Consider the following 16,424-nt stretch of genomic DNA (forward strand, 5'->3'; position numbering starts at 1 on the left):
GGTCCAATTCCTGTTTCAGAGAACGGTTGTAACCAAACTGCTGGTATCAGCCAAGTGTTCCCTATAATGTTGTTGGTAGGAGACACCTCTGGTGTAGTGGCGAACCCAGCAAGGATGGATAGAGGCTGTTGGTTGATAGTCCCAAGGTGGATGTGGAGGGTATTCTCACAAGATGGGGGCCCCGCGACGTGCTCGTAGACGAAAGTACCTACGCCGTTCGATACCTTCGACAACGACGGAAGCAGGGTGGGTCAGTGTAGGGGAGGCATGCGGCAAGGGGTTAGGGGTGGTCAGAACAGCCGGGCCTATCAAAACGCCACGGGAAGACGTCTAGTGCTTTCTGGACCGGGAAGAGCAAGCAGGTGGGATACCAGGGGAGGAGTGTCAAGGCTGCATATAGCCCTCGATAAGGAAAGACGACACGACAGTGCGGGAGAGGTGTGCCTTTCTGTGATGGCTGTCGGGTGGGAAGGGATGTCAAGTCCTTAGTAGATTAGCCAAAGAATCAGTTGGGCCGGTGTAGTAGCATCCAAGTTTGCGGTGCCTCATACGTACCAGGTATGATTCCTTCGTGGGCAAGAGTTTGTCAAGAGATGGGTGGATCGATCAAGCCCTGTAGTGACATGCAATTGTTCTGTTGGTCTGCTAAGCTGGGACTACCAAACCTAAAAAAGCACCGTCCTACAAGGCTATTGGCTGCCGCGTATGGTGAGCGAAGGGACAGGACAGAAAGAGTTGATATCAGGTCTGTGTAGAGTACAGTAGCGCGCCGGGGCAGAACTGGAGATAGATTCGTATAGGCGGCCAATATGCTTGCTTGCCATGTAAATGGTACGTCTGAGGGAGCTCGAACCAGGGGACGACGTACCTTTTGAGAGACATGGGATGAACAGAGACGAAGGAGAGGTAAGGTACGGCCAACTCTCGGCAACCTCTTGCAACCCCAAGGTAAGGCAGAGACAGCAAGTGTAAAGAGGAAGCCCTAACTGGCAACGCAGATTGCTAGGGAGTGCCCCTGACGAGCAAGGAAGGCCGGTTCACTTGCAGGGACATTGGCTTCCGTCACACAAGCCTACGAGTTCCGGTCGCTCCAGGTGTGTACAATCCTTGCTCGTTCAACAGGGAGGGGGTGTGCAGAACGAAGACTAGGCTATCCCGGGCCATGTTGGAGTACACAATGGAGGCTAGCCTTGATGGACTTAGTGAAGTGGGCAGTCTCCAGATGGCCAAGCTTGAGCCGGGCCCGGTGGAGCTGGGGTGGGTGCAAAAGAGATATTCAGTCGTTAGAGTTGTCGCTCCTGTCTGGTACCAGTCCCGGCACAGTGGCATTCTGGTGTTGTTGATGATGTGTCGGCCTTGTGCAAAGGTGAGGCGCAGAATTCGAGGCTGAAGAGGTGAGGTCGCATACATGGGTTGTAAGGTGCGTAATTGGAGATGGGTGCCCGGGGGGGGTACAAAGATGCTATTCGCTGACGCCACGAAGCGATGCAGACAATATATGTCCTGGGACTTCCATTGGGTTGAATTGATTGTCGCCATTGCCGAAATAGGTAATCCAGCAGAGACTGCTTCGCCGAAAGAGGACTCTAAGCGGCCGAAATTGGCCAAGATTGAAGTCTCGATATCTCCATCTCCAGGCTAGCCCATCTGAGTAGTGTCGTTCTGCACAGTGACCTTGTCGCATGAACCGTGGCTCGCGTGACTTGGGGCCGCCGGGCATCGTTAGGTCTGAACGAACAGGCCCTGAACCGAAGGCTCTGACTCTGAGCAGGCTTGGGGCAGGCTCGGGACAGGCCCTCGATGTCTTGGAGAGGGCCAGGGAGTTGTCGAAGAGTTGCAAAATGCTTGTTTTCTGGAAACTCGTTGGTTCGGTCGACGTGCCGCACGCAGTGATGATCTGATGTCTCTCCAGGGTCAGAGATAAGGTATTAGCCTAGAGGTAGCCCTCGCCTGGATTTGCCCTGGGGGATGGAGGGTTTGGAGGGCCTGGAGGGCATGGTAGCAGCAACGACAGTGGTGGGTGGCACATTGCGCCCGTAGCACTCTGCTACCAACACTCAGGTCTGGAGATGACGAGGGTGATGAAGTGTGGTATTTTGGAATATCCAGATCGCGCTAAGGCGCCGCGGCCTGGGAAACGGGCGAGCCGTGGATGAAGATGGCTTGCTCTGCCCTGCCCTATCCGCCGTGCTGGTGATGCTGGTTAGTCTTTCGTCTTGACTGCATTCACACGGGGCGTCGAATGGCCAGTGCCCTGTTCCTTCCCGCGGTGCCTGCCCCTCTAAATCTTCCGAATTGGCCAATCAGGGAGTTTAAATTTCTGGCTTGAACTGGATCGCCGCCAGGGGTCTCCAAATTTCTCTCAATATTCCAATCTCGTACCGGTGACCAGCACCGCAGCAGCCTTCCTCGCTGCAACCTTCGTACCACTGTACCTGAAAGATGCCCACTCACTAGCAAATTGCTCTACGGTACGGGCTGTCCACACTGCAATTTTCCCACCTTTCTTTAGTTTTTTTTGGTTACTAATGTCTTCGAGGTACTCATCAGCCCAACGGGAACGGCGATTCCGTGTCTCGGGGACCTCGTTCTTCCCGGTGAAAGTGTGCAAAATGTCCCCTTGCGGTTGGGATCTGTTAGCGTTCGCTGGTGGAAGCAGCGGTGGAAGTTGAGACTTGCAGCTTCTGAACCATCGGAGCGAGTGCGGGGGGAACTGGACTCCAATTTTCTGCGACTCCATCTCATCTCTTCCAGAAATCAGCCCAACGGCGGTCGCCATCTGGATCCGTTCAATCGCCAACTCCAGTCGCCCTCTCGACCGACTTGCACCCCCAACTCAAATTGCCGGCGTCCTCTCACCACCCTCCTCAGAGAAACAGTGACGGTAGCTTCATGCGGCCCTGAAGACGACTCGCTTTTGGCTTGGTTCCTTCCGGCTAGACCGGGACCCCGCTTAATGGCCCTCTGGCCGCCTTTTGCGGCCGCCACAGCCATGTTGGAGGCTACCGTGCCTTGACTACCAACACTCCGCCTCCGGCCGATATAAACTCGGGCCTGATATACCGGCCCGCTAAACGTCGACGAGCAGCATGTGGATGTGGCATTGGGAAACACAGGACCGGGCGGATTGATTAGTTGAATGCGCATCATGGAGGGGTTTCGGAGGCCCTGGCAGAGGGACTACTACACTCCCTTGCTCTCGACTCGCCAAGTGCCTCGAGCGAGGACTTGATAGCTCCGTCGCCCATCGTTGTTGCTTCTTCTGCATCCGATCAAAGATGCTATCCGGGATGGATCATCAAAAGCATGGTCTCATTGGCGACAGTACGACCGAAGACGCTCCCTCCCCGGGACAAGATGACGGGGTCGTCCAGTGCGTGTGACTATGGGGTCTGCCTGCTCTCCCCCCAGGTTGCTCTTTGCGGGAGAGCGTCTTGGGATACACTGTCCCTCAGCTGCGGGCGATGGTGATGTGATGCGTCTTCTCTGAAACTCCCTAAACTCGCACATTTCTGCAGTCAACTGACCTTTCCAGGGCGCACACCTATTCGACAGGATGAGAAATGATCCAATCTCGAGCGTCAATGAAGGGACGTCATAGATTGGTTTCCGACGCCCCAGTGATCTTTCGCAACTAACCCATGATCTGGGACACCCTCAACCATATTGGCTCAAGGTTAGGACGACAAATCTCATAACGGTGGCACGGTGCTCAGTACTTGATGCATCATTAAAACGCTCACGTATGTTGCGTACCGTTTTGCGGCCCATCCATGGAGCACGTCTCGCAAGTCATTGCTTGCTAGTGAGGGTAAAATGTGTCCTAGGATAAGACGGGAAAATTGCTGGCCGCCCAGACAAGTTACCTTGTTCTACGACCATCCAGGACAGGAGACTACGTTGCTAGCCCGTGGAATCTATGGCATGCAACATAGACGAGGACACCAAAGGGACACTGTTGGTTGATTCATCGGCTGTTCGCGGCTCTTGGCGTTCAAAGAAGCGAGGGCCGGCATGTAACTGAATATGTTCCGGCATAGGGGAAAGCGAAGAAAACCAACAACAATGCGGCTCTTGTCCTGGTCAATATTTGGGAAAGGGTGGTAAAATCACCGAGTTTGGGTGGTTATCCACCGTTCACTGCGCTTTATACGCGCGTGTTCGCGACTATGTCTGTGATGGCGCCCGATCTGCCAATCACAGGAACGAGTAGCCGCCAGAACCATGCTACCGGTAAGCACCATCAACAACTCAACTCTATCGCTTGGATATCTTCCGCCTGCTGTGTACTGACCAACTACATAGCCCATACCAGGCGTCACTGGCATCTGCCACCTCCGTGATCGCTTTTGTCATTAATCGATATTGTCTCCTACCTAATGGAGACTGAGTCACGCTTATCTGTGCCCCAAGAGAGGATAAGTACCAACAGTCACCATACCCGGCCCCTGACCGTACGGTCGATCGTACCTGGCCTCTGGCTGTGATTGGGAACTATTGCTTTCTACCACACTGTTCAAGTACGGCTGGTAATGATGGGTAGCATCGTTCTTTGACTGTGTCACAGGCTCCGGTTCACAACATGCTCCTGCCGAATATGGTTCCCTAGCACGGCATCCCCCTCCGCCGCGTGTCGACTGTGATGGCCCGATTGGCGCAAGTTTTCTGCACCAAGCCAGCTGTGGTGATATTACCTTTGCCCAGCTTTAATCTCCAATACGACATGCAGGAGACACCGGTGGGACCACGCCGTCTTGCCCTTGTGATATCGGAATCAAGTTGGAAGCACCCGGGCACAGTTCGCACAGCAAACGTATACCGGCCCTCCTTCTTCACAACCCTCGATCATGATCACTGTCCAGCAATCTCAGCATTTGAGCAAGGGTATCAGAACTCCCCCATGCCGGAGGAGGTACCGCAGAAGTGGGCAGGACTCCATGGGATGATGGTAGAGCTTCACCAACTGGATACATGCTCATATGCGTGTGCTAGGTGCGAGATATCCTACCCAGTTGGTCGTTGGTGATAGGACTCGCGCTAGGGACCTAATGAAGCGCACCAACAGTACCGTTGGAAAGCTATCATAGACCGCATCGGCCCGGGTCGATGACAGGCATGCATCTCAAGGTACTAGGCACACCCCTTCATTCGTGATCCAATTTGCGGGTGTCTCTAATCGTAATGGCACGGTGAGATATGATACATCCTCCTCAGGGGCTACTTTCAAGACGTGTAGGCCGCCATCTGTTCTTGTCCCTGTCTTTGCTTATACAGGCAAGACAGTCTATCAGTTCCGTGACAGAAGAGTCGCCGGACCAACAACCCGACCTTGATCAGCTATAAACAGGAACGAGCCGCACCCATGATTTTCAACTTGTCGAAGGTGGACTTCGTCAATTTTTCATCCAAAACGACCCTGCGGATGCTTTGTTCTGGGCGTTTATCAAAATGAACGCCTATATGATATGAGATCTCAACAGTTACAATAAGATCCCTTCACCCGAAATTCGGTATGTATCTCTGCATTCACATGCTTACATGATTGGAGCAATGCTGCCGGTGTTAGGTACTCTGCTAATACACGGAAAATCGACACGTAAGTTGCATGCTTCCATCACTCACACCACTTTTCTTCCCGCAACCTTGCCCCAAAGTTTGAAAGAGGAAAAAAGATACGCTGTTCAGTGGATAAACCTTACATCTATCGTGAGACGGTGAAGCGACCACGGCTATCTTCGGGGTTCCCATCCGACCATTTTATTCTTTGATAGCATACTAACTCTGAAATAGCATTTCCCCGATTTTCCTGCCTCTTTCTTGGTCACATGCTCAAGACAGGGCAAGGCACGCCATCAAATAACGTACTAGGGTTCCCCAGAGGTCAAGGCGCCCTAAAGAAACTTGAACCTGTGACGCAATTATCGGTCGGCATCCCCTTCTAGTTTGAGTGTCTTTCGACTTCCCAAGGCCTTCACATGGTACCTTTTGGCGGCTGGCCCCGGTTGAGGTGGCCCGTTTTAGGTTCCATTACCCCAGACTTGCGTGGTTGAGCTCCAGCTTTCCCCGCGCCCCACAACCCCCGAAATCCCGGATGTCAAGTGACAGTCGCAACATCTTCCGAGATATCTTCGACGGGTTAGCCGGCGACCAATCAAGGCCAGCCGAGGCCCGGTCAATCGAGGACGGCGTGTCGGAAAGACCGCCCAGACCTGCCAAAGAGCCGCTCATTGCTCCACATTTTATAGGCTACCCCTGGTGAGTATCAAAGTCTATTCTCGTTTCCGCCGCGATGGCCTTGTCCCAATCCGCCATCATTGCACCGGTCTATGGGCAGGTGCGCAAGCCGCCGAGCTACCGCTGCCCTACAGGGCATTTGACGTCGACATCAGTCGCCCGCTTCGCATGCGTTTTCTTACCTCCAGACTCTAGGCTGGCCAATTCGCACCGCTTGCCAACGTCTCTTCACCCGTTGTCAGCTTGCGGATAACAAAGGCTTTGAACCCCTCATTACGCGTCCATCCCGTTCTGTCCCAAGCCAATGACAACCCCACGTGTGTTGGTTCTCTGACCTGGCGCCTTCAAGCTCCGGCGACAGGGTAACCTCGCTTTGGTCAATCCAATCATGCGTCATAGAGGTTTTAGCTTGGGGCAAAGGTGTGTACTCTTGCAGTCCTCTTGCAGCATCGTTGCAGATAAGGCTTGGCAGGCAGCCGTCTCATGGGTTGGAAAAAGTTGGCGTCGGGGAACACTGGCGCTCTTTCGATCACCTTGTTCATGTGAAAAGTGCGGAGCACAGAAAAGAAAAAGCAATGATTTGCGGCTTGCACCTGCCTTGCGGTTGGTAAGCAGTCGGCCAAGTGTTGCTCGAGTCAGGATATAAGGGCATGCCCCGTCTCCATGGAACCCCCGTTCATTTCTCCAGAGCTCCTCCTTCCCATCTCTATATCAACCCCAATTCCCTCTGCTTTCCCTTCTCATCACGGTTTCCCAGACACTTTTCCTCAATCCAAAATCGCTCCCTCACTCAACTTTCGCAACTACCAGCGGGCTCTTCACCCACAAGAAAAGCACCACCTTTCTCGGTCTTCAACCACTCTTCAATCACCAGCCATGTCTTCTCAGGATACCCGCTCCATGAGCCAGCGTCTTCGCCCTCGTCGTCCCTCGACCTTCCTCACCTTGGCTCCCATCATCTCCGGTGCCGAGCAAAAGCCCAAGGACGCTTCTGCCGATGAGGTTGCTCTCGAGTCTCCCACTGAGAGCGTCAAGCAAGTAGAGGCCGACTCCGCCGAGGCCCTCAAGCGCCGCACCTCCAGCGTCAGCAGCGCCGGCGGATTCCGCTTCCTCAGGAACCACTAAAGGGTCGCACCACTCTTTGGTGGTCGGCACTTTGCCCATCCTGTCATTCAGTCATGTTTTTCAAGCGATAAAAATAGGCAAGCGCGAGCCTTGCTGCACGACACGTTTCTTTATCATATACCCTCCAGCCATGGTGGCATGAATCCCACCGACATGGGAACAACAACGACGTGCTATTTCGGCGGATAGAAATACACCTCTTTTGGGCGACAATGGCAAACTGGATTATTCTGATACCACAAAGGCTTCCAAACGGCGCTTCTCGGTTCTTTTTTTCTGTTTTCTGACGGGATTTCTGCGAATGATACGCTCCACCCGGGATGGAGCATTCAAAGGCGCTGCGGAATTTTTTTTTTTTTCTCACTCTCGATAAGGAGTTGTGGAGGTGTCCTTCAGGTGGACAAGGGAGGGATGAATGTGTTTTTTCCTTGGCAGTTTTGGGAAGGGGCAGGAGCCAAGCACGTGGGAGGTTCATTTCTGGGATGTGCTGGCGGCAAACAGGAAGGGGGGATCAACAAGGGGATAGTATACCAACTTTTCAAATGAGAACTCACTAGTTCCTCTGCTGGCTCGGTATCGATTGCCATCGTTGTGTGTGAGCGGGCACAATGTCTAAACAAAACAGTTTCAGGCAACTTGGGCAGTGAAACTTGAATCGTTTGGTTTCTCTCTCTCGAAGCTGACCAACTGTCTGCCCCCCACCAAGCTGTTCGTCTCGTATTTTTTTTCGGCTTCCCTCGGTTTTTTTTTTCAGCGCTTGTCATCCACATGAAATCCCCACCCATGACGTCCGTGGTTTAATCAACTCGACCATTGAGATCGTCTTGTTGAAGCACACCTTCGGTAGGCAGCATTACAAATACTGTAAATGCCGGATGGTGGGTTTCACATCCAATCTTACCAACGAATAGGATTCAAACCGTATTCTGACAGAAACAATGGAGAATGTTACTTGTCGTTGATGAAAAGAATGTCGATAAGGGTTGTGAAGCCAAAACCTTGTCTTGGCGCTTATTTGCCAGCATATCCTTGCCTCCAACGCACCCGGCCAGGTCTTATTTCCCCGATTGCGATAAGCTATCGAAACTTTATTTTGTCTACATCCGACTTGCGTTGACATTCCACTTCACACCTGCCCGCCTTCCATGACACTTTGGGGGAGAATACAGGAGACGGACATTTTCAGGAAGGAACAATCAAACAACAGATCACATCGATGGACCTCATCAACTGACACACTCCATCCCAAATCTCAAGCCGTCGGTGGCTCGGTGCAAGATGCCCGTTTCAGCTCGCACGATAGGAGGTATTAGATCTTGGGCTTGGCAAAACACTTGAACACTTGGCGAAGAGGGGTAAAAAGACAAACGGTTCAGGTTTGAGAACTGAGACCCTGATGGAGGATCACAGGCAGGCAGGCAGAGAGAAGGGATCTTCGGGGGGGAAAAAAAGGCAGGAGAAGCAGCGGTAAGAAGAATCGATGGCCGGACCGGGCGGATGCACATGTGAAAAGCCAGGAGAATTCGTTGGTCTTCGTTGTTCGTTCGTTCTTGTGCCGGTCGGTAGATCTTGGGACGGAGGCTGAGATCTGCATCAAGGGGTTGCGCTGTTGTGTAGATCATCGGCATTGTTTTTTGCACATCTGATAACAAGTTGACAACTCACTGGCACTGGGCTTGGTACATCATACAGCCGAGCAAAAAAATCCGGGGAAATGCCCTCCAAACCCAAAAATACCACCGTGCCTACATCTACATAGATGATGCTGTCTGGTTCTGTGCCGTTGTGCGTGCTTCAATAACCGCCACTGCCGACATGCCGTCCGTCCATCTGTTCCCTTGGGTCCCGTCCCTTCGGCACGGCGTGCGGCCATTCGGCCAAAGGAGGCAAAAGCGGTATAACACTCCGAGATCTTGCTTAGATTTTCAAGATCAAGATCTCTTGGCACACTTCATTGTGCCTCGCAAGCGCGGGGGATTTTGGGGCCAAGCTTTCAGGTACGGACTGTACACTGTACAGTATGAAGATAAAAGCGAAGAGACAGGGCATCATCTTGCTTGATACTGACAGAGAACGGATTTCAGAGAACGCAAAACTGAAGAGGCGAAAATAAATGCATTCGAACAACACCGCTAATAATGTTCTACACGCTCGGGAGTGGTGAAAGATCAACATCTGGCAATCCAGACAATGATTGACCAGAGATAAACTCCAAAACATGATCGTCACTGTCCGTCGCCGCCGCCGCCGCCGCCGCCGCCTCAAGCGCGACGGAATTCAGTGATCAATCACATGAAGCCTCTACTACTCGTGTGTTAGTTGTTGCCCACTGCCACTGCCAGCGAGCTCTCCCTCCCCCACCATCACACAAAAAAGCGGGGGCAAAACCGCAAGCTGCCGTGCCACGGTGCCAAGGCACTGCGCTAATGCCAAGCTAGAGATAAGCTCAGGCAGAGGCACTGCAGGCACAACCCACCACCCACCCACAAAACCTCCACACACAAAAGCCCACAACAAGAAATGGAAAGCCCGCCGTACGGCAGGCAGAGAAAGAAAAGAAACGACGGAGCGAGCGGGAACTTGAACTTGGAGTGAAGTTGAGATCCGAGACCCGAGACCCGAGGCCTCAGGCCTCAGGCCGAGCGGACGGACGGACGAAAGCGGATCTCCGAGCGAGCAGCTCAGCTGGTTTGGGCGGGCGGGCAGGCACGACGGGAATTCATAATGAACGGACGACGGGATGCACAGACCACACGGATACCGGCAACTGGCAATTGAAGTTGAAAAGCTTGCCGAGGGAGGGCCCGAGGCCGACCGGGCCGGACATGGCCCCACTCACGGAGAGTTACTAAACCGGGCCCGGGCCACCCGGTCCACCCGGTCCGGACTGGAGCCAAATATGCCGGAGGCCGGAGCGGGCGAGACATCCGGGCGCCGAGATGGCTGGCCGTGGTAACCGGGTGCCGGTTCGGGTGCCGTTTCAGATCCTGAATTACATCAATAATTGTGGCCATGGTAAGTATGTATTCACCCTGAGCGGCTGGGGGTCAGATCACAGCACCTAGAATATACGATTCGCATTCTCCTTGAGTTATGTCAGATGGCTGATTGATCATTTGTATCGATATCAAATTTGAGCGTTGATGAATGAGTTTCCACTTGTGCCAGCCAGGCCTCTACAGTCAGTTGTGAAACATGATTCAATTACGATGTCTTCTTCGGAATGTTTTTATTCTTTGATTTGAAAAGGAGGGAGATGGTGGAGTTTGTAGAAGAGGAAGGTTGGGCCGTGGTACGTATATCTTTCGAACTTGTTTTTACTTGTGCAGAGTGCCTTAAATGAACAGAGCGTTCTTCGGTATCTTGAATCCTTTTATGGAGTCAAGCAGTTGATCTACTGGTGGCTTTTGTGTTCAAAATCCTGTAACCGAATTTCGTTCGCATAACGGCTTTTGGTTGTGTTCCTCACATGAATAATACTGTTCGATGGTAAACTGGAGGAAACGAAAAAAGCAAAGAATAAAAACATATCATTCACCCACCCTTTTGCACCTTCACATATAGTCCACAACCCATCCCTTCACAGTCTAACCACCTACTCCCACCTACCTACTCAAAAATACCCCAACCCGCTCCACCCAAGCACCCCTCCCAACTCCCCTCTAACCTCCTCCCACTCCATCCCTCCCTCCTGCCCATGCAACCCATTCAACCTCAGACCCGCCAAACTCAACCCACCATTGCCTCCCAACATCATCTTCCCACTCCCCGCCGGATTGACCCCATGTGCACCGGTGCCAACCACGTACCCCGCCCGTCCCGCAATCTCTTGCCGTTTACCCGTTCCCAGCTCCATGAACCGCTCCAGGATTTTCCCATCGACAATGTTACGTCCGATACCTGCGTCCACGCCCGGCAGCTGCATGCTGGCCGAGGCCGAGGGCGAGGGGAGGCGGTAGCCCTTGGGGTTGAGGCCCGCAGGGTGGGGGAGGGCGTTGGTTAGTTGGACTGCTAGAGAGGAGAGGCGGCGGTAGGCGTTTTCTTGGAGGGGGCGGAGGGTGGCGAGAACGCCGGTGGGGGAGGCGAGGAGGAGGATGTGTGGGGGGTTTTCTTCTGTGTTGGAGGACGAGGAAGAGTGGGGTGTAGGGTAGACGGCGGGGAGGAGGAGGGAGGAGGTGGGGTGGTGGGCGCCGGTGTTGAAGGTTGTGCGGTGCAGGAGGAGATGGCCTTGGAGGGATTTGGGATCTGGAAAGGCTTTGTTAGTTTCTGGGGTTGAAAAGAAGAAGAAGAGGAGGAGAAAAAAAAAAAAGGGGGATACATACGCTCGGGATCAAATTGCAGAATGTGAATGTGACCATCTGCATCGCTAGCCACAATGTACAGCTCCTTCCCATCAGGCAAGAAATCCGCATTCAACACCTCCATCCTGGTCGAGCTCTTGCCGAACAGCATCATCTTGTAAGGCTCTTCCGTGTAGCCCGTGAACCACACGCCCTTGAAGGCGTCGGCCATCAGACAGAGTCCCGTGCCGGGCAGCTCCTTGACACTCGTGACGTAACAGTTCATATCCATAAACGCCACGGGCAAGAGCGTCCCGTCTTCCTTAAGACCGCGCACCATGCATTTCTGGCCTTGGGCGACGAGCATCAGACCCTGGGTGCCCACCTCGGAGAGCGCTGTGACCGCGCCGCGCGGGATATCCTCCTTAGCGACCAGCTTCAGCTTCTTGCTGGTCTCGGGCTTGCCAGGCTCGGGGATGACGTCGGCAATGTCGAAGACGTAGACGCGGCCTCTGGTCGGAAGATCTTCGCCCTTGGTAAGAGCGGTGCCGACAGCGATGAGCTGTTTGCGCTCGTTGGTCGACTCGGACACTTCAAGGTTGAGTGTTTCGACGCAGAGGACAGTTTCGCACGGCTCCATCTCGACGGTGTCGATGACGGTCCAAGTGATGCCACTAAGGAGTTTGAGCATGCCGCGGTCAACCATGGGCTTGAACGTGATGTTTTCGCGCGCCCATTCCTTGTGGTAGTCGTCGTCCTTGGGCAGCTCAAACGGTTCGACGTTGTTGCAGCCCACCACGTACGCCTGTGTAGGCGGGTGGTAGGCCACCGACTGCGTGTCAACTCCCACGGGGATCTTCTTGACGGAGAGACCGAGTTCAGCGTAGCTAGTGTCTGTAGGAATTTGTGTCACCCGCGCGATACCGTTGGTGTCAGCGTAGATAAAGCCATGTTCGCAACCTTCGGTATGGAAGGAGCTCATGGCTTGGACACCGGATCCCTGTAGGCTAAGCACCCTGGGACTGGACTTGGCTGTTTTGAGAATGAAGCTGGGCGACGACCCAGGAAGGAAGACGGTGCTGTAGCCAGAGATGTTGCTGCAGCGCCGCATAGGAAGGAATCGTTGTGCATTGTGAGGCTCGTCATCGTCCACCGGCTTCTCCTCAGGCGCCTTGGCAAAGGTTGAGTTGGGTACTTTTTGGAAGAAGAGCGATTTTGAGAACGGCTGTCCAGCAGTAGACTTGAGCCGGTAGGGTTGGTATAATGTTAGATCATCATTAGCATGGCGAAGCTGTACATTGATCGATTAGCTAACACTCATCGTGACAGGACGGGTCTATAAGGACATACGATAAGATATGGTGATTTGTGAGTCGTGTCACCCAAATCAGCGACCAAGATCTCGGCAACGGACTCCTTAGCTGTGCCTTTCCTGGCAGCATAGTCGGCAGAAAGTCCTGGTGGTATATAAGAAAGCCCTTCTGCCACATAAACTGGTTTCGTCAAGTCAGGTAGACGGTAAATCTAGTGAAGCGGGTCAGCATGTCTTCATCCGTGAGGCCTTGATGCTCTTACATATAGAACACCGCTTGTACTTAGCAGGAACATAAGAATACTATCTTTTGTTCCCTTGCCCGCGGTCTCATCGGCAAATACGCCGTTGGTGTCGGTATACAAGCATCCCGTCAGCCACTTTGTGCTTGTCAAAATCTGATCTTCTTTGTCGACTTCTTCAAGTTCCAAAAGCTTTGGACTCATTTCCGCAATGAATACGCTGAAGTCGTCCCGGATAAGAAGAAGGAACGGGTCAGCAATGCTGGCAGTCCGAACCCGCGGCTCCGCTCCCGTTTCTTCGTCAAGCATGGGCACGATCTGGCTCAGCCCCAGGTCTAGAGAGGTTGTGTTAGTATGGCACTTGAGGCGTCGTGCAAGCTTTGATCTTACGTACCTCCGTCATAGCATCGCACTTCTGACTTGAGGACTTGAAGGATTCTGGAGTCCTTCCCCATGGTCCCTGCCTCAACAGTCAAGCCAGCAGCCGGCTCGAATTCGGTTCCGGTAAGGCTCTCAAAGCCAGCTGCTGTAAGGGCATAGACATCAGAGGTTTCATAGCCATCAAGATCCACCTTGGCTACGATCATGAACTTGTGGTGCTGTCCAGAGGTGTCGTAGTCATTGTTCATGGGGCCCTTATCACCCACCAAAGTTTTTGGGATGGGCTTCTTGGCACAAACTGTCCAGAATCCTCTTGCCTCTGGGAACTCGAATCTTCCAATGATCTTTGGTTGTATTGCCAGGTTCATGATGGCGAGTGCGCTGGCCTTTCCCCGTCCCACGGCACAGACCAGTTGGAGATCGCTGCGGACACCTTCCGAGTTTCGTTCCTCCTCGCTGTCGGGTAACGTGACGGGTTGGCCATACGTCATCTTTTGTATTGGTGCAATGCTCAGGAGTCGGTCGTGGATGCGGAAGTTGAGATCTCCGCTCTTGATGGCCTTGGCGGCGGACATGGCTTGCTCTGGAGATGTTGACTCCTCGCCATATAGGTCATCGTCGTCGTCCTCGAGATCTTCGTCGTCGAGATCCAAATCCAAATCGGCATCCTGAATTCGCGACTTTTTCCTCTGAGTTTGGCCCTGTCTCCTAGTCCAACCAAGCAAAACGGAATCGCCTTCCTCGGAGCCCACGAACACAGTAGACCTTCCTACCCGGGACAGCGAAGTAACACGCGACTGAATGACACTACCGCCGGCTTCTGGGGCTAGCATCTTAATGCTCAGGCCCGAAACCGTACGGCCGTCGATGCGGAATGTGATGAGCCCCAGGCGTCCGTCGTTGAGAATCAGGAGGAACTCCCCGAGTTCTGCCGCCAAGACGTCGATAGCGCAGCCTTCGAGACGAAGTTCCAAGTCGGATTGGTCGACAAGACTAAAAGAGGTGGTCTGCTTGGTGAGGGGGTTGACAGCAATCCCGTTTGATTTGCCAGACTGGTCGATATGGATGAGTTCGTTGGCTCCTACAAGCAAAGCGCCACCCACAGGTGCCGGGAGGGCGACAACACGGAAGAGATCCTGGGGCAGTCCATTGACAGCCAAAATGGTGGTGGACGCCCTTTGCTGGAGGTCTAGGGTGAAGACCATGTATGTAAAGTGGTCCTTGTGACCGAGCGAGTTGGAGGCGGTCTTGGTGGAGGACAGGACACCAATGGTGGGATCTCGATACTCATGCAGGAAGGCGAGGTGCACAGGATGGAGGAGACTAGCTTCAAGTTTGGAGAGGCGAAGGACGAAAGACGGTGAATATGGTGTGTCTTCTATAGTGCTAGCTCCATTTGCGACGGCGCCGGAAAGGTCCTTCTTGGACCTTGGGCCGTCCAGCTCTTCATCCCAATTATCCATGTCCATGTCCTCATCCGGCTGCTTGAAGGGCAAGATGGCCAAGTTCCTCTCGCTGAACTTGAGCGCAGCGCATCTACTCGCGGGGTCTGCGACCAACAGGGTGGGATAGTGATGCAGAGGCGCGACCCACGGGCTCCCTACGAGCTCTTCTTGTTCGTAGTAGTGAATCGAGACGGTCTCGAGAGTGTTGCGTTCGACATTCCACTCAACCAGGCTGAGACGAGCGTCGCGGAAGGAGAGGAGCAAGCAGTCGGCGCCACCGGACGAGCTGCCGCTGGGCTTCTTGATTCGCGCGAGACCTGTTATGGTGTTGGGCAGGGTGACTTCGGCGACAAGAACCAGCTTGGCGCTGTTGGCACGATCGGTCCTTGCGGCAATATTATCTCCTCCCAAGAACGAGGCCTCGAAGCCGTCATCGTCGTTTACGAGTCTGCTATCGTAGCGGCCAGCCGTCGTAGGCTTGGATGGGTTTGTACCATTGAGGGTAGCGGGGGCATCGATCTCGACGGAAACGACCTTTGTCTTGAAGATTTGGAGTAATGATGCCTTTGCGACGGCGAGATTAGTACCCTGACCAGGGACGAGCTGGAGGGTTACTGAATGGGTGACGGCCGTGGGCGGCGTCAACTCTGTATAGCATTGCATCGTATGGGAGTCGGGAGCATGTCGATGCTAGACGAAGCTCGGAATAAGTTCTGGCGGCAGATGATGCTGCTTCCTGTTATTGTTTTAGTAAAGTTTAGCGCGCCAGTTGCAGAATGGTTGTAAAGTGAAGACGAAGGTACGCAGCCATAGATTTCCCTATGCGCGATGTGATGTTGAGTGGACGGAGGATTGTATTCTGTTGCCGACGATGCAAGTGGAAGTCAACACGATGATTGTCCCAAAGCTCAGACCCCCAGCGTTCTGGACCACACATTTGATGGCTTGCTGGATCCCACCTCAGCTGAATGTTGAAGCTGTGCGACCCACAAGGTTCTCGTTGGAGAAGCCCCGCCATCCCCTCGACACCAATTCACGTGGAGTATTGAACAAGATATTAGCATGGTACAGCACATTGTGTAGCCGTGAACTGAGACATTCTTGTACACAGCAATGACACCCAACCTGTGACGCCATACGATCGGTTGACATTCCGGGCGGGCAAGTGTGAGACTTCTCCAACCCACACTCAACCTGTGTCTGCCACTGACGACTTGCACCTCCAGCTGAAGTGCTCAGGCTGCAACAGTGCAACATTCAACTGCACCCTGACGACTTTGGCTGGCCATTGGCGATCCTGCACCTCTTCCCCTCCAACCAAACAACATTTTACATATCAACATGTGAACCATTTAAACGCGGGATACACACATACCTTACTTTGCTGGACCCTTCTTTTCCGAAT

The 16,424-nt window shown here is 53.4% G+C and overlaps 3 protein-coding genes across 3 annotated transcripts; 2 read left to right on the forward strand and 1 right to left on the reverse strand.

Moving 5' to 3' along the window:
* Window positions 1-1,177: 1,177 nt before the first annotated feature.
* B0H65DRAFT_437992 (uncharacterized protein) lies at window positions 1,178-3,016 on the forward strand (the record flags this gene model as incomplete). Its single annotated transcript, XM_062825343.1, has 2 exons — window positions 1,178-1,366; window positions 2,513-3,016. The coding sequence occupies 2 exons, from the start codon at window positions 1,178-1,180 to the stop codon at window positions 3,014-3,016; spliced, it is 693 nt and encodes a 230-aa protein (XP_062686045.1).
* Window positions 3,017-6,289: 3,273 nt separating this feature from the next.
* Window positions 6,290-7,359, forward strand: B0H65DRAFT_504711 (uncharacterized protein; the record flags this gene model as incomplete). Its single annotated transcript, XM_062827936.1, has 2 exons — window positions 6,290-6,334; window positions 7,045-7,359. 2 exons carry the CDS (start codon window positions 6,290-6,292, stop codon window positions 7,357-7,359), a joined length of 360 nt encoding a protein of 119 aa, XP_062686046.1.
* A 3,607-nt stretch (window positions 7,360-10,966) lies between these two features.
* Window positions 10,967-16,001, reverse strand: B0H65DRAFT_535493 (CPSF A subunit region-domain-containing protein). Its single transcript, XM_062829027.1, has 5 exons — window positions 13,588-16,001; window positions 13,215-13,528; window positions 12,990-13,163; window positions 11,682-12,930; window positions 10,967-11,604 (listed from the first exon to the last, which is right to left on the reverse strand). Exons 1-5 carry the CDS (start codon window positions 15,680-15,682, stop codon window positions 10,973-10,975), a joined length of 4,464 nt encoding a protein of 1,487 aa, XP_062686047.1. The 5' UTR covers window positions 15,683-16,001; the 3' UTR covers window positions 10,967-10,972.
* Window positions 16,002-16,424: the final 423 nt, after the last annotated feature.

Source organism: Neurospora tetraspora (genome assembly GCF_033439725.1).
Source record: "Neurospora tetraspora strain CBS 560.94 chromosome Unknown B0H65scaffold_1, whole genome shotgun sequence".
NCBI classification, from domain to species: Eukaryota; Fungi; Ascomycota; class Sordariomycetes; order Sordariales; family Sordariaceae; genus Neurospora; species Neurospora tetraspora.

Excerpts from the sequence above, each read along its gene's own strand:
- B0H65DRAFT_535493 (XM_062829027.1), bottom strand. The coding sequence starts at position 15,682 with ATGCAATGCTATACAGAGTTGACGCCGCCCACGGCCGTCACCCATTCA. Across the intron at positions 12,931-12,989 it reads ACAAATCACCATATCTTATC|CTTCGCCATGCTAATGATGA; the intron begins GTATGTCCTTAT and ends ATCAATGTACAG. Across the intron at positions 11,605-11,681 it reads TCTGCAATTTGATCCCGAGC|ATCCCAAATCCCTCCAAGGC; the intron begins GTATGTATCCCC and ends AAGCCTTTCCAG.